The 22,351-nt window shown below is 36.3% G+C and overlaps 1 protein-coding gene across 1 annotated transcript in view; it reads left to right on the forward strand.

The window, feature by feature from the left end:
* Nucleotides 1-2,321: 2,321 nt before the first annotated feature.
* Nucleotides 2,322-22,351, forward strand: part of LOC104532916 (gamma-aminobutyric acid receptor subunit pi) — a 41,218-nt gene continuing 21,188 nt past the window's right edge. The window contains exons 1-5 of the mRNA XM_010178249.2: nucleotides 2,322-2,377; nucleotides 8,373-8,476; nucleotides 17,838-17,905; nucleotides 19,307-19,539; nucleotides 20,871-20,950. Coding sequence (XP_010176551.2) covers nucleotides 2,322-2,377; nucleotides 8,373-8,476; nucleotides 17,838-17,905; nucleotides 19,307-19,539; nucleotides 20,871-20,950 — 541 coding nt within the window. The remainder of the gene's footprint in view (nucleotides 2,378-8,372; nucleotides 8,477-17,837; nucleotides 17,906-19,306; nucleotides 19,540-20,870; nucleotides 20,951-22,351) is intronic.

Below are 22,351 nucleotides of genomic sequence, written 5' to 3' on the forward strand. Positions count from 1 at the left end.
TACATATGCAGGAAGGAATCCTGCTGTGAGCGTATAGCATTTGATAAAGAAATGCATGACAAAGGAAAGGTCCAGATGTGCAAACATGCCAAGAGGCAGGCTTTTGAATGGAACAAACCAGCTCAGTAAGCCCCTAAAAAAAGGACAGCCAAGCAAACGCATGTGTGTGCATGCAAGCCTGTATGTACATGCAGCAGCGATTTATGTATCCAGCTTAGGTATTATCTGTGAAACTGCTTAGGACTTCAGTAGCTACCCAATTTTATTCCTTGTCTGGTGTGCAGTGTCCTTTTGCAGTGATGGCCTACCAGCTGACATGGCAATTATATCTCTTGATTAGTATTTCTTATACAGAAATAAGAGATCCTCTCTTTCCTGTCCATCTCTCTCTTCCTGAGCATACTAAATTAATCCACATACCATAGAATGGATTTGACCTTTCATGTGTTAAAGACTAAAATTCTCCACTCCATTCCCCCATACAATTGCTAAATTGGATGTTGGTTAAGATCTGAAGATAAACCAGTTGCTTTAGAAAGAGATTAGTAATCAACCCATTCATTTTGATCTTCAGTACTGTAAAAGCTAAAACCAAACAAGTACCAAAATATGCATAGGTTTCCTTAATCTGTTTATAAAGGATCTTCAGACACATTAGGAGCTCATAGTAGCAATTCAAAAGCTAAATATAAAAGAAGCTTTATATAAGTACTTCATAAAGTCATTAAGAGGTTTTCTGGGAAACCAGAAAGATACTACTTATTTTTAGCATATTTTCTGCATATTTTCCTGTGAGATAAAGATAGTGAATGTAGAAAGTATCCATCCAAACACAAAATGAGATACACAAAAGAGATCCCACAATCTGCAGCAGGAGTGTTACAGAATCAGCATTTAGACAGCAATGTTCTGACAACACCATCTGCTCATTTGTGCTGTATCTTCCTATTACAGGCTCTCTTAATGTCTCATGCATGATTTTCTGTGGAAGTCCGTAGGAGTGTATGATTTATTTTGACATTAATATTTACCAGGCTGGTGTATGCTTAAAGTATCCAAGATGCTGAGAATTTTTAGTTGTTTAAAAAGCCATTGAAATGGCTTTCATTTGTCCTTGGAGACATTAACACCTTATTTTGTCACTTCACTGCTGTTGCATGTAAGCCAGATACTATTCACGCGGCAGTAATGCAAGTAAATACCACCAGTGTTGCTCTTACTAGAACTATAGACTGAAAGAAAAATTACTTTAGGGTATAGAAGTTCACTAGAGTTTTTAGTCACTAAAGGATGGTGAAAAAAAGCTTCAAGTTGTGAAGTTCCAAATTCTTTACTGTTAGTAGTTTATTGTGAAATTGAAGTGCAAGAGACTCCTGCAAAATTCATTCTGGACATTGAAAATAATCTTCTTTGATTGTCCCTTCCTAAAACCTACAACAGATATTTCATTTGTATTTATAAACATTTAACAGTTGCCTTGCAGGTTCTGGGTAGGTAAAAACCAAAAACTGTGTGACAGGAACATTAAGTTTTGAAGCAATTTTTACAAGTAACATTTCAGTGCTTTGATGAAACACAGAAAAAGTTTGCACAGTCTATGAATTTCAGATCTGTTGCATAACTGCTTTAAACTATTGGTTGATACTCTTTCCATCCAAAAATGGATTACAGAGCTGACAGATTACTTAAAATAACCATTATGGATGTGAATCATACTGACAAAAGCAAAGAAATCCCATTCAGAAGAAGACATCTTGCCTCAGCCAAATACTTGGAGGAATGTGGATGGTTTATATGATTATTTATATACAAAGGATCTTTGTTTAATAGGTAGAAACATACCATTTCAGTTTTCCTCATGAAAAAAGCTTACCAAAAATATGTATCATCAGTATTGTTATTACCCACATACCAGAGATGTTGCTCTTAGAGCTCTGTGTTCTAAGATGGGGTTATATCTTCTCCATTCAGAGGAGTGCACTGATATGCTGCAGACGCATTCATTTACAAGCATGAATAGCAGTGACAAAACACAGTGTTTATGATTCTTGTGCACACGATTGCATTATTTTTCAAAACAATTACTTTTCCTCATATTTAAAGGACAGATGCAAAAATGAAAGAGCTCTAGTATACTGGAATGGCACTTCTATTGGTGTAGGTATTTACTAATACATCTATAGCAGCAGCTATTCAAGATATAACAATTGTATTGAGAACCTTGTGAAATTTTTATATTTGAAATGAAAATGTGTTGTAAAACATTACCTCTACTTTTTTTTTTTTAGGAGCTACGAGAACTTTTGAAACCACACCTGACAATGTGCAGTCTTAAATGCTGCAGTCTCAGAGCCCTTTTTCTGTTGATGCTGTGTAGGTGAGAAATATTTACTAAAAATATTATTTCTTCAACATATAATAATATCAGTTGGTTTATAATAAATTTACTTATAATTAGAAACATATCTGACCGCATAACAAAGTGAAATCTACTTGACAGTTGAATCTTGCCTCTTACAAAGATTAAACAACCTGGATATTAATAACAGAAATACAGGACCAAACTCCACAAATCATCTCAGTTGCCTTGGTTGAGTAGAAGATTTTTTTCACTGAGGAAACTATTGAACAGAAAAAAAGAAAGGAATTTAACTTAAGCAAATGATCCTTCAAAGGAAGGATTACTGTATAGAGAGTGTGAATATCATATCAAATGCTTAGCAAATTTAGAAGGGCACATGGTCCTTGCCTGGACCATTGTACCTTGCCCAAGGACAGAAGCACACAGTCCACCTAAGCATACTAAAGCTTGAGATAGTAAAGTAATAGTTGTGCATTCATTACTAAAGGACAATGTCTTAAAAAGAATTACCTGGTTAAAACATTGCCTTATCTGTTGATGAAATTGTGAAGCTTTAGGAAAGCTGAGTTGTGTTAGGCTGGAAGGTGAAGCTGATCCCTTCTGTGTACAAGTTACCCTGCTAACAGTGCAGTTGCCAAAACAAAAGCTTGAGATAGAAAGGGAGCACTTAAAATATACTCCTTCTATAAAAATGAGGGAAAAGTTATTCTTTGTAAGTAATTCTAATAAGAAAATACAAGCATGGACAGATTAATCACTGTCACTACCGCATTCAACTGAAGTATTTCAAGTCTGTTAGCCAATTCTCTGTGCAGAATTGCCTAACCTGTTTGGTCTCCAGTAAATTCCTCAAGATAAGATTCTGCCTGAGCTTTAGTTTAAGTGGGTGTGCAAACATATGTTTAGATAAAGCCTCTGCTTAGTTGTGAAGGCAGGTGGAACAGTCACCTGAAAGAGAGTTTAAAACATCCATCTCCCCCACTCTCACCAGTGCTATAGGGAGATCTTTGTCCAGAACATACACTTGCTCTAATTCCACCTTCCTTCCTCATCAGCTGTGACTTGCCATGCTCCATAATCACTGGTTGATTTATGGCTTTGAAGTAATAAGACATCGCTAAGAGATGAACAAAATTTCAGAAGCATCTAAATAACAAAGAAGAAAAATTATCTGAGAAGTTCAGCCTGCAGTATATAATTGCCTTAGTTATTATCTGGCAGACTTTGTGAATCCTCCCCTGCAGCTTCACAAGGCTAAGAGTATCCAGAAGCACAGTTAATTCCTGTGTAGAACCCATGGCAGTCTGTGCATGCACAGCACCTGGTAAGCCTGGACACAAGTGCACAGCATGGAGCTGCCCTGGTCATGTTGTACCCCAACCCAGGCTGAGAAGAAGCTCTGCCCTTGGGTAGCTCATAGCCAAGATGATGCTTAGGTACACAAATGCCTTTTTCCAGTCCACAAATTGGGAAGGCTTGGTGAAAGTGCTGTTTAAAACAAAAACTACCCAGCTTGGCACTGAAACAGAAAAATATTTTTAAGCCGTATCCAAGGGCTGAGGAGCACAGAAGCAAGGGCCAGAATTACTCCTTGAGTTGCCCCTTCGATATCCCACTCATACAAGCTCTGGCTAATGTGTAAAGAAAGTTTCCTCTGCTGAGTACTTTATAATCAATGATGGAGTGTGTGGTGTGGCTTTTTTTTTTTTTTTTTTTTTTAAGTGTAGAGCCAGCCAGTGCCTCATCTTTTCCCTGTCATATACAGAGGACATGATCTGTTCCAACACATGTGCTAACAGTGTCACACCAGGCTATCAGACTCCACCTTACTTTCTAGTTCTCCCTTCCTGAATGACATTTCCTAGCTTCACTTGCATCACTTGACATTAAGTTACATTATGATGACATCATAGACACACATACTCAAATCTATATCCAGGGGGTTGCCTGGATGGTCACTTTCCCAGAAATATTTTTATTAAGAAGTAGAAGTGAAAAATATTGAGGGATATTTATCAGAGTAAACAATAGCACTTGCACTTCAAATCATTGCCAGGAATCAGCTTAAGTAAATACATGCTATTTGATCCCAAGAAGGGGTCCTATTTATTTCAGGAAGGGTGATTTCAAATTGAAGAATGTTAGCCTGGGTTTATAGGATCACATCCAGAAAATTCTGTGAGATGCTTATTTTTTTTGTCTGAGTTTAAGGGCATTTACATTATTTAAGTATTTGTTCCTATATCTGATAAGTGAAATTGTAATACTTCTGTTTCAACCTCAACAATTATCCAAAAACCAGTGACAGTACTGCCTGTTTTGAAGCAGAGAATTAATCAGTGATGCAGGTAACTCTGCTGCAGTTTATCTACAAAGATCATACAAAACCCTATATCCTTGAGCACGTCAGGTGTGAAACAAGAAGCAACACCTTTGTTTGCATCTGTAAACCATTCAGCTGTCAGTGGATTGTCTGAAAAAACCTTTCCTCCCCCCAGCTTTTCCTGAGGGGGCGTTTCAAAAGCTTGCTCAGACTGTATTTGGCATTTTGTTTCTCCCTTCTCTCAGTTCTAAGGTGTTTCTGCCTCTTTCATGATGCATAACTTCTGACAAAAATAGCCAGGAAAAATATTCCCATACATGTGTCTAGACTGTACTTTTGTTTTAAGCAGTGATATATACTGTTTAGGGCAGATGTTCCCTTTTCCCCCTCCAGTTACCCAATTCTGTTAAGACACTAACTTGAAAGTATATTAAATTACAAGCAGTTGTTGTATCTTCCAAGTTTAGCCTAGTCTGTAAAAATACTAAGTTTTTGAGCCATAAGAATAACTAAGGAAAGGAAATAATTGTAATTCAGCTTTTATAAAAGCAAGCATAGGTCATTGAACCTGAAGAGTTTAAAACATGTGTTATACATTGACAGCCCAGAACAGGTAGATATTCCCAACTGTCAAATAAATATATATTTGTTTTTCTTACATAAAAGACTGTTCTCTCCTCAGTTGCCGGAACAGCTGTTTCAAGGCAATTCTGTACTTAGATGCATATCAATGTATTTCAAATATGTTAAGAAAATGGAGGAACTAAAACATATGCAGTTAGTTAAATATGACAACACAAATATTGAGTAAAAGAGAAGCTTAGATGCATTGATGAGAAGATGTACACGCATAAGAGGAATGAGTCTCAGTTTTTGCTTTTATCCTTTGTGATTCCTGCGTAAGGCTGTATGACAGAATACAGGAATATGTGCAGCTGTGAGCTCACTCTTGCTTAGTGATGAATGCGGCATGTGAATTGAAGAGCGCCTTAAAGGAAACAGGGCATCCTCCCTTAAAATGTAGATAAGCAAAACCACTTAAGGCACAAAACATCTGTAGGTTCCTTACCTTTCAACACTGACCATCTGCTTTTGAGTATCCCTAAAGTTACCAGGATGGTAAGACCACATACTCACATTTAGGAGGTATCAGGTTCCTCTTATGTATTGGCTTACTATGACAGGACTTCTTAAAGATTGTGTGGCAAAATAGCACACAAGGGACAGTGCTCTGTTAATTCACAGCCTCAATTACTGCCCAACAGCTTTCCCATGCCAACTAGCTCTTACTTAACCATAAAAAGACCAAAGGTATGAGGCTACACATCATGTATTAATGAGGGAAATCAAGAATAACCTGAAAGGGTACTACACTACTAATCACTCAAAGGTGATTTAAGGGAAGGACTTTCATACAATAATGCCAAATATTTAAGATAAATTTCAGAAAATAGCTGTTAATGATAACACACCAGACCACTTTGTAATTGCAATACTATACTATATTATACCCTTATAGTGCAAAGGGACAAGTTTTCCTTTATTGTTTCACAGAGTGTGAAACTTATTCAATCAAGAACAGTCCAATAAAGCTGTGAAATTAACTCATGCAGCTCACTGAACACTTAGCTAAAATTATACATAAATTACAAAAGCAGAAATTTCTACTGCAAATACAGTATTTAAGAAATTAATTAAATTCAAGTACGTTTTTAATTCCAACACTTCTGTGCAACATAAAACTAGCCTTTTTATTTATATTCACATTTCAACTCAGCATGACCATGCTTGTTTCTTTAGGACACAGTTTACAGGAGAAACATTCCTTATTTCAATTCTGGCATTACTCAAGACCACACTTAACATCAAATAAGGTAATAACATAGCTCTTTAGTAATAAAGAAATAAAAAACAGGGACAAAATAAGGGAATAAGATCATTCAACTATCTAAGCTATATGAGCTACAAGACTTCTAATGAAAAACAGCTACTTATGTGGGAACAGGGTCATGTGAACAGAAAAATTACACAGCAATAGCAGCACTTCAAGACAATGGATGCCACATCCAAAACCACAGTGTGATTTGGCCACGTGCATTCAGTTAGATCATCTTAGCATTTAAGTTTTGCCAATCTAAGATATTGGATTATTCCTAGTGGATGAAAACCAGTTTCCCAATAGAACAGCTCAAGCTCTTTCAGAAACACAACAAAATTCAGATCAAAGGAGCAAGCTTTGGAAAGCTACAGCAGGCCCAGAAACATCACTAGGAAGAACAAGGAGAAGGTTCATGAACAGCTCTGGAAGAAATTGGGAAGATGAAACTCAGCGAGGATTTGGTAGGACTAGGAAAGGCCACAAAACACTAGTGGACCCTTAGCCATCATTTCATACTTACATCCTTCTCCCCAGGGCTGAGCCACTACAGCTCCAGCTCTTGTACCTGCTGTAGAAGAGCTAAGGGGTAGAACAAGTCACTCCTAGTAACTAGTCACTTTTGTCATGAATGGCAAGAAGCAGAAAGACCATCTCCTGGCAAATATATAGGTGGCTGCTCTTCATCAGCAGAGACAATGCCTCTGCCAGCAGCTAGCTGGGCTTCCTTGAGTCAATCAATTATTTGCTTCTCACTTTCATAGTTAAAGCTGTACCTTCATTTTTCTCAAATTGTTGGTGATAAGCAGTCAGTGCCACTTGTGTTTCAATTTATGAAGAGCACAGCCTGAATCTATGACAAGTGATCACACCCTGCTCGCATTCTTGGGGTGCTCAGCTTAGGGGTCAGGCAGAAACTAAAGGCAAAGCTATGGTATCTTTTGCTATGGGGCTGCTGCTTATGGTGTCACAGCCCTTAATGGCCCCAGGTGTCCCTCCCACAGCTGCTAACCATCAAGACCCATAAAAGGTGAAGTGGGGAATACATTAAAATGAATCCTGAGGTGATCTGAGTAAAGAATTGCAGTGCAGATTTGCATCTTTCCCTCGTCCCTTCACTGATCCTCCCAATAAGGCTATTGGAGGGGCCCCAGGGCAAAAAGAGGTTTTATAATTATTTATATTTAACTTTTGTTGATCATATTGGTAGCTGTTTCTGAATAAAGGAGTGGTTTACATTCTCATGCTTCACTGATTTTGCCCAACAGGATTGTTTCTATAGCCTGTTTAAAAATTGTGTTGTAAAAGCAGGATTTTGAAAGTATTTTTATGTGCTAATCTCTGAGGCTGGTTTCTATCTCTCTCCAGGAACTAAATTGAATGTATTTCATTATATAAAAAGAAGCTTAATTTTAAATGCTGAAATAAACAATCAACACCCCTCCCACGTTACTAGATTATCACAATATTGTCCTTTTTACAGAGAAGGTATTAAAGAAGACTGAACTTATTTTCTCAGGTGAGGTGTTAAGAAAAGATAAACTTTAAACCAATGGTAGACTTTAAGGCATAAATTTTTTATTTTTTTTCCAATAAGAGACTAATACAGATTATGAAATCTGATATTTTCTAGAACATTATTTTTCTACAGGGCTGTGAAATGCAAACATACAAATGTTTCATGATATGTTATCTGTTGGACTGTAATTGTTAGTAACATTGAAACTAATACAATATTCTTGTGGAATGTCATCTCTGCTTTAATTAATTATGTTTTTTAAAAACAGCCTAATGTTTTTCATTCCTTTTAGGCCAATGCAAATTCCTGAAGCTGAAGGAAAAGGTGAAATTCTACCTCCAACTATACAAAAAATAATAAAAGGATACAACAAGTATCTACGTCCTTTTTTTGATAGTAAGTAGAAGAGCTGTTTTAATAAGCTTGAGCCATAACATAATGCAGTGTCTCAAACTCAGCAATGAGAGCAAATGTTTTTTCACTGTGCTGTTTTTTTTTTTTCCAGTGTTTGATAGTGACTGATCCATACTATATATAATAGTATAATAAGATATAGTGTAATAGCATTTGTGGCCCAAGGTGAAACATATATTCTAGGCATTCACAAGCAGAACTTACAGGCTCTCTTAGAAACTTGGCTATTGATATTAATGTGTCCTCAGTGAAATAAGCTGTAATAACTTACCTATTTAAAAGCATAATTTCTGCTTATTTCCTAAATAGTAACTAAAAAAAATTTGATTAAAGGTAAGTAAGCTTTATGTATCAAACTGTTCATAAAAGCACAGTCAGATCCTGTTACTCTACCAAGTATTATGTGCATATTCTATAAGATTGCAAGATAATTAGTTAATAAATGCTTCTTGCCTTGGGTCTTAAAGGTCACTGAACTGGTTCACAGCAAAACTATGAGGGAGAATGAGTTGAAAATGTCAGTTCCCTGTGTCAGAAGGCCACGGTCACCAGGTTGGAAGGCCCACATAATCTACTGCACCAAGGCTGATTTTACTGCCCTGCAGTGCAGTCAGCGTTAGGTACCTGAAGTCTTAGTGACAAACATCTTCCTTGCTTGAATCAGGCTAGTGCATGTGTTGGAAATGCTGAAGAGTTATGAGGCGGGATGAAGATCTCTGCCTGGAGTAACTGCAGAACTATGACGAAGAAAATATTCTGCATGTTGAAAAGATGCTCAGCACCATGTGTCTGTCAGAAAATAAACTTACAGAGTGAATGCTAGGCAAAAGTTCTTAAGTTAGATATTCAGAAACATTAGAGGTTTCAAATGAACACTTTTCTATCCTGCTTAAAAATGGCTGATTAAAGAGTTTCTGAGACCATACTGTGACCACTTGCCATCCAAATACCTGGTGAGATTATCAGCCTGTTCAATAGGGCACTCCACATCATGTGCAATTCCTGAATCCATTTCATAAAAATATTAAGATAAGTCTGTATTTTAGCTTTAGGAGAAAGGGAAAGCTATTTAATCTGTTTGGTTTTATTGTAATTGTCTCAGCTGCTATACAACCACTATGAAGTATTTATATAGTCTAAGAAGATTTTCAGCAAAATAAAAGTAGTGCTAATAAACTAATCCCTTCTCATTTGAGCTGATGCATAATGGAAAATAACTATTAAGTTTAGTAACCATTAATATATTGTATTCATTATTCTATGCTAGTACTAGAGATATGTTGGAACTGCCATGATGGATGTGCTTTGGTAGACAGCAAACAGAATTTCATTGCAAAATCCTATGGTGGTAATTAAGACCAACAGTAAAGCACTTTTGACTTATGAATCTCCTTTTTCTAATGTGAGCCAATTTTTTTCTCAGCTGTTGTAATGCAGCAAGGCTATAGCTCTTTTCATGCTTGGGAATTTTGTTCAGAGGGATGCTAAGGACTTCCTGTGTTTGCTTGAAAATCCCAGAGAAGCTTAAGCACAGATCAAGTCTATGTGATATGCAGAGCCAGTCTAGCACTTCCAGACAGCGCCAGCCTCACTGCATATGCTCTCCATGGCTGAGGCATGCAAACACTAAGTCACTTCGCTGGATCCATCCACACTTTGATGGATCTATGTCAGCCCTACTGCTGAAGAAATGGGATGAGACTCTGAATAATACATTTTATTGGTGCGATTTCTGAATGCAGTGTTGGTAGTTTTGTGATGAATGGAATTTTTGTGGGTATAATTTGGGTTAGCATGACCCAGGAAGCATTCATCCTAATTTTTGTACCTGTAGCTTTTTGCGAGATCATTTGGGATCATTTTCCATGTGATAGAGGCATATATGCGCAGGTGGGGTGGGGAGTGGTATCTACCCAGCCTTGACCCCTCTCTGTTACTGGCAAGGTGGGCTGCAGTTTGACTGAGATTCAGGTCTGGGAGAAACTATTGCTCCTCTCAGAAACAGAGCTCGTAAACCACCTAAATCCTCAGTTTAACAAATCAGTGCATTATACTGATCTGTGTGACTGCAGTTATTCTAGCTTTGTGCCATGTAGTATTTTCTTTATTTCTACGGATATTATCTGCCTGCAGCTGGTGTACCTTGTATCTGTTCTGTGTGAGAAAGATTTCAGTGTAAGTGGCTTTACTCAGAATTATACCATTGGCTACAGCAGGTCTGCTAAACATCCCCCATATCCTTAATTTCTTTGGTATGATATTTGCATGTTTAGAGACTGAACAATTGAAAATGGATCGTAAGATCAAAGTGCTGGTTAGACTTGAGTAGGCTAATGAAAAGATGCATGATAAAAAACATAAACCAGGGTATTTTGGTTCTGGTAGAGATTACCAGCTACTATAAAAGCCTGCACAGTTCTAACTGTGACAACCTATCAGTGCTGATCTACTCTGAGAAGGAAACTTGTATTTCTAGAAATATGAACAGAAAAGAATGTATATGCATATTAAACCCAAGATCTATGTTTGCTGTCTGAAGTGCATGAAAGGATTTACATAAAATGGGAGCCTAGTATGTGTGTGTTGATATGCAGAAAAAAAAAAAAAAAAAATCCTAAAGAGTTAGCCTTTTTTAGACACTTGGCTCCTTTTTTTTTTTTTTTTTTGTTTATTTCTTGACCACGATTCCTTTGCTTTTGAAAGTGTGCATAGTTCTGTTTATTTGTGTGGTCAGTTAGATATGGAGACATAAATATGCATGAAGAAATTTGTAATCAAACTAGATGGTATTATTTGTTGGCATCTACAGTGCTTTGGGCTTAATGTTAGCTAGTCATAATGGAACACTGAAATGTGATTTTTATCAAGTGTGAGAGGCCAGCGGTTAGCTTGAATTTTAGAACAGTGTAATTCAAAGCAATTTCAAAGTTATTTGTCCTTGAAATGCACAGGAAATTTGGATTTTTGAAGTAATGTTTGCTGCCAAGATACAATCATACTCTCACAAAATCAGTGACACTGAACTCCTTAATATTTAGCAAAATGTTTTTTTTAGTCTGAAAAGAAAACATTGGATATAAACAAATTATCATAAAATGAAATTTCCTTTTTCCTAAAGCCAGGAGAAACAAAAATATTTACTAGTCAAGGAAATTTTATGACAGCTGATAAGTTCTTAGTTTAATAAGCCCTGCATTTGCCTATTTGCTTGTGTTTAGTCCTGGTGCTGGGACTGGCAGATGACTGGAAATTACTTAAGCAGATACAACTCAAATAGTATAATTTATGATGGGATTATGTACATATTTTTAATTTGACTTCAATGACTGTGCCTAACAACATAAAAATTGTCTTCTCCTCTCCTTGCATGGAGTTGAACTAATAGATTTCTAGATTTTAAACCAGGATTAATCTCACCTTACTTTAGTGCTCTCCTCCCATACAGACTACCCCTCCAGATCCTTGCTACCCGAACACTGCCATTTATGCCCAATACAGACTGTCATTCCCATCTCTAGGCACCTAAATTAGGTGCCTAAAGTTAGATTAGTTGAAGCTGGGCTTAGTGTGTCAAAGGTTTGTAGACAAGTAAAATCTTTGGTTGGACACGATGGTCTTAAAAGGTCTTTTCCAACCGAAGTGATTCTGTGGTTGAGTGTTTTATGTTTGTCCATGGTGGCTGACACCTACCAGTTACCAAATTATGGAGATACTTTTACACAGTGTTTAATACAGAGCAACCCCAGCTGGACTGGTTACTTTGCTTTGCCCTCATCTGAATCTTTTTCCTTAACTGCTGCATTTTAACGTCCCTCTTTGAGCCGGTTCATCAAGCAAGTCTTAATAAACTGAGCAGATAGAAGTTCCATTAGCAAATTAAAAAACTACCTAATCTAGAATGATTTTAGCCATTCTTTTGGCTAGAATGTGAAATATTCCTATGCTAGTGTTAGTAGATAGTACCCCTTAATGTAATAGACTTTATCCTTTTAGAAGCTTTATCCTAGACTTCTATCCTAGACCTCTTATCCTAGACTTCTAGATAGATGTGAAAACCTTCTGTAGAAAAGCTGACATAAGGGGTTTAAAAATGCACAGTTATTTCCCTTAAATGTGCTACATAACCCTGACACTTTATCTCAGCACTACAAGCTGATTTCAACATCAGGTTTTCTGCTGAAACTGTGTAGACTGATTTTATAAATTTAGGTGCAGTGCCAAACCTCTCTGAATTAATGAGCAGTTCCTGAGACTTCAGTGAGCCTTGGATCAGGTTCATAGAGTTGTTAAGGGTTGCATAAAATATCGTAAATAATTTTATAAAAATAGATTTTGTTCTGTGATTGAAAGTGATAATTTAAGGGTTCTAATTAAAAAGAGAGACTAGGAAAAGGTCACAGCTAAGTATATTTGAATATGGAAGCTGCTTTCAAGTGGTATAGAAAAGTGTCATGCTTAAATCAGTTATTCTAAACCACATTTAGATTATTTTCCTTAGCTGTATAATGAGTAATATGTTTCATGGTGTTAAGGTTTAAATTCAAGACAGCGCATTAAATCTTTTGAGTCCAGCCTTCTGTGTAAGACCAGTCATCATATTGTTTTCTCATATGTTGTTTATTTAAGTTCCATGAGTTTAATAAGATGAAGATGGTTTAGTCCTCAGAAGTTTACAGTTTACTCCAAAGAAAGACCGGGAGATAGCAGAATGCTAGCCATGTCTAAGACCCTTTGACTTACTGAGACAAGCTCACAGGATATGTGAGAAAGAAATATCAAATAATCATAATCTAAAGACTATTTTATGTGCCAGTTAAGCAATGTCTAATCCTTCAGAGAAAGGCAAAAGGCCCAGTTGTATATGAGAAAAAAAGATCTTTTGATTCCCCACTGAATCTTTAAATTGTGATTTAATAAATCAGTGACTTCGTGCAAAGCTGTAAACTTCAGTATACAGATGGTAATGCAGATTTTCCTTCCTTTCCCATGGAAATAAGAGACCCCATGAGACTTATCATTGCCACCAAACCCATCTTCCTGTATGCAGGACAATTTAATTTTTTTCCCCTCCGCCCCTAAATGCTGAGTTCTAGAGACTCTGAATGATGTACAGCGATTAAGTTCAGTTAGAAAAAAATAAAAAATGAACTTTCATGTTGTCTTTAGCTTCCCTAAACTGGAATCTTGCTTTGCTTTGTCAGAGAATCTGTACAGCTTACTAGTGGATACCTTTTCTTTGCACTTACTGACCTTGGGCAAGTCACCTCTCTGTCTTCTCTTTGAGGAGCTAAGTAAATGCTCTTCTTAATTTTCATGTTGCAAGCTTTGATGTTAAGCTTCCAGAGTTTTTTTTCTTCTGGAATATTTCTCTCTCTCAATTGAACTCTGCCTGCTGTTTGCACATTGTTTTTCAAATATGGAAAACAAATCTTGTCATAGTAATCTCATAACAGTCTCACCAATACAGTCTAGATTGCAAGGTAACTTAATTCTGTACATTGCTCCCCATTGCAGTAGTCCTTCTGCCAGAGCATGATACAGAAAGATCATGCTGAAATGATTATCTGTGACAACCTCTAAATCCTTCTCAAAGGCATTGCTCGCCAAGATAGTTTCCTATCCTGTATGTACTGCCTGCATTACTTGTCCCCACGTTAATTTTTTGCATTTGGCTGCATTAAAATATGTTTTTTTTCACAAATGATTTAACAAGCTGTTATTATTACAATTCCCACCAATTTTTGTCTCATCCACAAAGTGTACTAGTGAAGCTGCATCACTGTCTAAGGATCATCGATGCGAACAAATAGAGTTGAAGCCAATTCCTGCTAGAAATGACTCGTCTTCTGATGTCTTCATATCAACAATTACAGTTGAGATCTGTCAGAAGGCCTATCTTAATCTGTCCAGTCTCTTCACATAACATACTTGTCAAGAAAGATATCTTGCGGTGGGAAGTTAAATGCACTGAAAAAAATCCAAGTGTAATGTATCACTTTATCTAAAAGTCCCATAATACCCTAAACCAAAGCAAAGCTGTCAATCAGGCAGACAAAAACAGTTTTTCATGGAACTATAATAAATTATTCTAGCGATACTTTTCCTTCTAATTCTCTGTTAGGGTTGCATAGCATGTTACCCAGTATTGCTGCAAGGATGAGGTGTTCTTTCAAAAGTCACCCCTTTTGAGGTATTTCTGAATGCCAGAATTGTTTTAAGTTTTCTCAAACTAAATACAAAAAGAGGTAGTACTAGCAGCTCAGCAGCACTGGTAGTTCATGCCAGTGCTGACTGATTGAAGTAGTTGGTCTTCAGAGTTAGAAATACATGCGTGACACGGTGGTGGTTTATTTTGTTGGTACAAAGTTTAGCAGACTGTGATTATTGCAGCTACCTGCCACTCTTCTGGCTGCTTTCCCACATGGGATTACTGTGAATATCTGTAAAGTGCATAAAGTAACAGTGTTTGTACAGGAATTTCAGTAAAAATTAAAATGTATGTTAATTAGATTGTGCACCCATTGCTGTAACAAGGCACAGCCTTTGGCGTTTCTTTGCCATATTTTGAAGATTGGCTTTAGTAATGTAGGACAGACTGTGACTGTAATTTTCTTCAGAAGTTGTAATTATACACACAATTTCTGCCAAACATATGGAAATGTAGGAACTGAGTGCCTTGGCTGGTCTACTGCCCTGTTTTTGACACTGTAAGTGGGAGACCTTTCAGAGGAAGTTCAGGGTGGATAATTATGCAAAGATTCATTCATTCTGTTATTAATACTGTGCTTATTTTGTAAGGCACCATAAGTTGTGTTTAGCCTCACACATAAAAAAGAAATTACTATTTAACTATTAATATTGTTTTTAAATTACCTGTTAAAGCAAAGCCATTCTTTCTTTGTGTTGGGTTTTTTTTTCCTTTCCCCCTGTACAATTCCTCCCTGGCATGTTGCTCTATCTGAGGAGAGAGAATTTTGCTGAGTGCCCAGCACAAACACTTGGGCCATAAAGACTGTCAGGTCTAGCAGAGCAGGATGGTTTTTCCTGGCTATGCTGCCACTCATGAGCACTTGAACTGCAAGGCAGGTCTGTTTTAGTGCAATCCTTTTGAGTTTGAAGTATCCCTTAACCTGAAGTAGATGTCTTTTGGAGGTTGGGAGTCACCCAACACTACAGCTCTCTTGTGTTACTCAATAATATTTAGAAAAATACTGCAACAGATAAGAAAGAAGGGATAGAGGTACAAAGTCCTGTTTTTGTTATTCCAGAAATAATAAACCTAACTTAATTTCAGTAATCTTTCTGGAAAGTCAGCTTTTCTTCTCACATGTGTAGCAATAACACTGATGATTCTGAAATGCTGCTAATGAACATTTCTCCCAATCTGTATAACCTTAACTAGTCAAGGATCAAGTGTTGTTGCTACCAATAAAATATGATATAATAAGAAAGATTTTGATTATTCCCAGCCACAATTCCCACATAGCCAGCTGAATGCTATATTGTCATCATCTCATGATGGTCCATTGTTAAGCATATGCCTTGCATAGTGAGGTTCCCCTCAAATTCTTGTGTTGACATTTGGCAATAATATGCTCTGTTACAGTTGTACATGGGAATCTGTAGGAAGACTTAAAAAAAAAAAAATGTCCGAGAATGGATTATAAATCACACTGATTTTTAAATTTAATGATTTTTGAGGGTCTGACACATCTTTTGAGGCTGACAGTATTGTACTTAGAGTAATGATATGGTACAATGGTAAGCATAAGTATCGTCTTTTTTGCTGTTGCACCCTAGAAAGTTGGGATGAGTTCCCAGAGGGTCAAGTTTTTAACCCTGGAAGGACAAAACATAAATGTATTCTTGGAGTATGAAAACCTAAAAAGAACTGAAAGAAACAGGAGAACAAGCTGTCAATGGTCTGAGAACTTTTCAGTAAAATTATTTTGTTCCAAAGTTAACTTCCAAAGTATTTTTTCTATAGATGAACAATTTCTTCTAATCTCTATGTACAATTTATAGTATATAATAAACTCTTCTAATCTCTATGTACAATTTATAGTATATAATAAACATATAGATTACTATGAAGGGATGCTGCAAGCCTACAGTCCTGCTTTAAGTTGGAGCTTTATGTTTGAACTTTGAACTGGGTCCAGAACAAAGCACTTACATATTATTACTTCAGGAGTGCCATATATTTAATAACTTTAACACCTGCATTACAAATGGAAATTATTTTGAAAAAAAAAATATACTGATACACTGATACCACTTAGAATGACACATTCCTTCTTTAGTGTTACTCAGTGGGGTAGAGTTGGACCCCATCTTCCTCTAGATGCCATTTGGGTACATACATAGGGCATTGCAAGGAGTCAAGAGTGGGTTTCAGCAGTGTGCCTGCAATATACTGGCACCATCAGCTGCACAGATCTTATCTAAAGTATTTCTGCATTTCTCAATACTGCATTCTCTGCTTCTCAATTACTTAGAAAGATGCGCTTATTATTCTGCATGTACTCAACCGGGAATAATGTCCTGTTTCCGTGAAAGCTCTGTGCAAAATCTGCATTTTAAAATGCACAGCTGGTGATCTTCCTTCTGACACTGTAAAATGCACGTTCACAAGGAAACGAGAGTTTGAGCATAGTAACATTGCAATGACAACTACTTAGATAAGGTATTTAATCACAATGAATAAACCTTCAGCTGATATTAATATTAAAAGGAGAATAAAATGACTAGTTTTCCTTTATTAAAGCAAGTATTTTAATCACAAGTTAACTGGTAATGGTCAAAAGCAAGACACTAAAATGCAGTGACACAGTATGGACAATATATTCTTAAATAGGCAGTAAATAAGTCACCCAGCTATCCCATCTGGATATGAACCATGTGACATTGCCAGGTGCAACTCCTTTGTTCACTAACATCTGATGGACCAGATGTTGCAACTGGAAGAATTCTTTCCACTGCTCTGCACCTCAGAGCAGAAGGATGTGATGTACCATGGGGATTGTACCTTCTGCACCTTGTTGTGCAATGTTTTCCCCAGCACTTTTTTCCCTGGGGGGAAAAAAAAATCATATAAACCAGGAAATATTTAGGAAGTAAAGCATGTTTTTTAAAATTAAGATGCTGTTAGTCTAGAAGTGTTATATTTTGGTTATGAAATCATTACAATTCTCTCATAATCTAAATTTGAAGGATATTTCCTTTTAAAAACCTACTAAACATTTAGAAAAAAATGGATCATGAAAGATTTGGCAGCCAGTTCTCCTGAACACTGAGTATTAAAGAACGATGTGCTAGATTTTGACTTTCTCTTTTTTTGCAGATGGTCCTGTGTCAGTTGGAATGAGCCTGGATATTGCAAGCATTGATACAATATCAGAAATAAATATGGTATCGTAGCTTTTGCAATCTTTTTTGGTTTTGCTTGTTAATAAGCTAATGTCTTGTGTTTAAAGCTGGTGGCGATGTGACAGACTTTTCTCCTTGTGCAGTCAACATGTGTTAGGAGATAGACAGAATTTTATTTTTCACTACAGATAGTGGTTATAGCACTATAATAAATATAGAAATGCCAATGCACATCACACCTCTCATAGATACCAACAGAAATTTGCTACTGAGTATTAATCTTAAGGAAAGTCATGTAAAGCAGTATATATTTTCTGGATGAAGTGTCTAAATCTTCATGCATTTCAGAAAATTAAAGATATATTCATATGACTGAAGCCACTCCCTTTCCTTGCGATTAGACACAGCTGAACTCATATTGTTTTTCTCTTTTACTGTAACTGTCACACATTAAGTTATTCCAGCTGTGTTTCATTACATTTGTATAATTTATCTGTGAACAAACTATGAAATGGAGTATACTTTTCTAATTAAATATTGTTCATTGGTACATAGAAATAAAAGGCAAAATTCATTATTCAGATATTCATTTTAGAAAAATATGTGGTTTTTTACGCGTACATAAATGTACCTCACCATTTCATTACTCAGGCTTCCAGAGAAGTTGAGTATTAATATCCCTTCTGTACTCAGTAAGTATTCACAGGTATTTAGAAAGGGAGAAGTAAGGTCAGAATTTAAGATGAATGTATCATACTGATAATAACACATCATAAAAGCAAAAGATGATTAAAAAGGTTCTAAGAAGTAGTGTGATTTTAATGTAAGACCACAAGGCATATTTGATTTGAAGGTGAACTCGGCCAAAAGCTATATTTAGGGTCTCAATAAATTTGGCACTGCTGTTTCCCTTGTGATGCTGAAAGGATAAATTGTGCTAAAAGATGATGATTCCCTGACTTCCTATTACTCTAATTTCTTTTATAATTTTGTCTATCTGAATTTATACATATTTTTCCAAAGTTTTCTTTAAAAATGCATCATTGGGTAGTTTATGTGAACAAAATGATGTTTGCAACCACTTTTATAAATCATTCTGAAATGTAAAGATTTACAGAGCCAGATTATCTGCTTACAAAACTCTGATGACTTCAGCTGATTTATAGCCTCAGCTTAGGCCATCAGCTTTTACTGTAAAATTCCCATGACTGCAAGAAAAAAATCTACTCAAGATAATATTTCTTAATGATGTCAACCTCACATCAAGTGCTGGAAAATTTGGCAGTATAAGAGCCAGTACAACTGCTTTTGGGGTGTTGGCATTTTAGAATGGGACATGGAGAGTCACAGGCTATTTGTGCCCAACAGCTGTCTGTACACTTCTGTAAAACAGAATATAATACAGGCTTGCTCTGTATTATAACTTTGTTTTTTCTCTTTCAGGACTACACAGCTACCATATTTCTAAGGCAGCGATGGACTGATGAGAGACTTTGTTTTGATGGTAATAAGAGTTTAAGCTTAGATGGTCGGCTTGTGGAAATGCTTTGGGTACCGGATACCTTCATAGTTGATTCAAAAAAATCTTTTCTTCATGATATCACTGTTGAGAATCGTCTCATAAGAATATACCCTAATGGAACAGTATTGTATGCTCTACGGTATGTATATACCATGTACCAGCCTTTATATTTGGCTTCTACTTAGATTTTAAACTTTCCAGGTTAGCATAATTTTATGCTTAAGAAACTGGTCTATTTGTACAAGTAGAATATGCATGGTCTTGTAGTTTTACAAATATATAATATTATTGACCAATAATTTAATAATAGATCCTTTTGCTAATACTGGAATTACATTTTGCCATTCCAGTTTTTTTGCAATAAAGTCAGCATAGAGGAAAGCAAGTCATAATGATTGACTTGCATTATTTATTTCAGATTGTCCTTTATAACAAGTTTTGATAAATATAACAAAATTGTAAAATGTATTGCAAAATATCAACAAAGGGATATGCACGCTGTAAGTGAGAAGGGAGCAAGAGGTGACCTTTTTAGACTGCCACTAAACTCCTCAGCTATTCTGGAGTGGCGTCCTGTTTTGGATGGTTTTACTCTTCCACATTCAAATCAAACAATTACAGAATTGGCTCAGTTGGAAAAGACCTATAAGATCATCAAGTCCAGTCATTAACCTAAGACTGACAAGTTCCCTAAACCATGACTAAACCATGTCCCTAAGCACTACATCTACAGGACTCTTAAATACCTCCAGGGATGGGGACTCCACCACTGCCTTGGGCAACCCATTCCAATGCCTGAGAACCCTTTCAGTAAAGAAATTCTTCCTGATATCCAATCTAAACTTCCCTTGGCGCAACTTGAAGCCATTTCCTCTCATCCTGTCACTTGTTACTTGGGAGAAGAGACTGACCCCCACCTCTCTACACCCTTCTTTCAGGTAGTTGTAGCGAGCAAGAAGGTCTCCCTTCAGCCTCCTTTTCTGCAGGCTAAACAACCCCAGCTCCCTCAGCTGCTCCTCATAAGACATGTGCTTCAGACCCTTTACCAGCTTTGTTGACCTTCTCTGGACACTCTTCAGCACCTCAATGTCCTTCTTGTAGTGAGAGGTGCAAAAATACACAGTACTCGAGGTGCAGCCTCACCAGTGCAAGTATAGGGGTAGATTAGATACCAGTAAATACTAGATTTTTTTCCTCACAAAAGATATTTACCTGTAAATATTAGTTCAAGAAGTACACATGGCTTATTTTTATTTTTACTGATGAATGATTTTATCCTATTAATAGTCAGCAATACTCTTTTGCAAAAATACACAGTACTCGAGGTGCAGCCTCACCAGTGCAAGTATAGGGGTAGATTAGATACCAGTAAATACTAGATTTTTTTCCTCACAAAAGATATTTACCTGTAAATATTAGTTCAAGAAGTACACATGGCTTATTTTTATTTTTACTGATGAATGATTTTATCCTATTAATAGTCAGCAATACTCTTTCAGCATGCAGCATGGATCTGACCAAATATCCGATGGATAAGCAGACGTGTACTTTGCAACTGGAAAGCTGTAAGACACTTAATATTTATTATTTCTATACAATTAGAAAAATATCTGTGATCTTTTCCAAGGGCTACTGGGTATTATTATAAGAAGCTTGAATTTTCAAAGAAGCCAAGGGACACTATGTGACTAGTCCCTGTTGAATTACAGTAGTAACTGTATACAAAGATAAATGCACGAGGCTTCACTGAAAATAGCATATCAGCACTGAAGTGCTGCCATGCTATTAGTGATTAATTATGAAAGAAAATCTCAGGAGATTATTAGAGGCTTGGTTTTGCAGTGTATCCTGCAGTTACTCTGTTGGTCTTCAGGGGGAGTTCTGTGAGCAGACATTTGTCAGCACAGCCGAGAATTTTTTTTTTTTTTCTCTTTCAGTTAATATGTATTTTTTTCTCCCTGAGGCACAATTCCTTTAGGAAAGAAAGAAATTAGAATAAGGCTTATTAATTTATGGCATAGACAGTTCTGTTCTGGATGGGTATATGCAGATCTTTCTATGACTTATTTAACCGTCTTTGCCCGTGCCCTGAGAAAAAGTGTCATCAGATGATGGACCAAGACTAAATATACCTTTAGAGGTTCTCCTTTTATCAATCAATGTCCTTATAATTTTCATTAAAATATGCTCTCTAATACTCTGTAGACCTGGTTACTTTGCATGGTCTACTCTGTAGACCTGGTTACTTTACCCAAATGTGCATGTTTATAGTTAACTTTTTGCTATTATTCATATGATAAGACTCTATCAAAACATTTTTGTGTGGGAAAATGTAAAAGGATATTCAGTCCTGTAAAATGAAAGTGTATGTTCAAAAATATGTCAATACAAATTCAAAATCTTTTGGAAGGTTTTTCAATATTTGGTGTTTTTTCTTTGCCATTTCAGAAGTATGTGGATGTTCTTTATCTCTTGTTGGTAATGACCAATTAAAAGATTGCTGCAAAGTTTTGTTTTAGACAGAAACACAAAGAAATAAACCCAAAAACCTTCCTACCACAGGAGTCCCTCTAGAATCAGCGGTTTTAGAAAATCTGTTTAACAAATATTAATTTGAATTAGAATTTGGATTTATCTCTATATTATTTTCCTTTGGAAGAGTGTATTGGTAAATCAGCACATATGGTTTTACATCAACAGCATTGCCTAATGAGTCATTTAATATTTTCTCTGGTTCCAGAATGAAATATATGTCCCATCGGAACTTAAAATTTATTTGGCGGGATTAAAAAAAAGGAGAATTCCCTATATAATTAAAATAAACAGAATTATTCCATCTGCTTTTTCAACACACACAAGTGTCTCCTGTCCAAGGAGAAAACATAGTAATGTCTTTACAAATGCTCCCATCACATTAGTGTTTAGCTCTCAGGAAAACAGCTAGAAGGAATAAATGCAAAAGGAAA

The sequence above is a fragment of the Antrostomus carolinensis genome, unplaced genomic scaffold (genome assembly GCF_000700745.2).
Source record: "Antrostomus carolinensis isolate BGI_N321 unplaced genomic scaffold, ASM70074v2 scaffold9331, whole genome shotgun sequence".
Taxonomy (NCBI): Eukaryota; Metazoa; Chordata; class Aves; order Caprimulgiformes; family Caprimulgidae; genus Antrostomus; species Antrostomus carolinensis.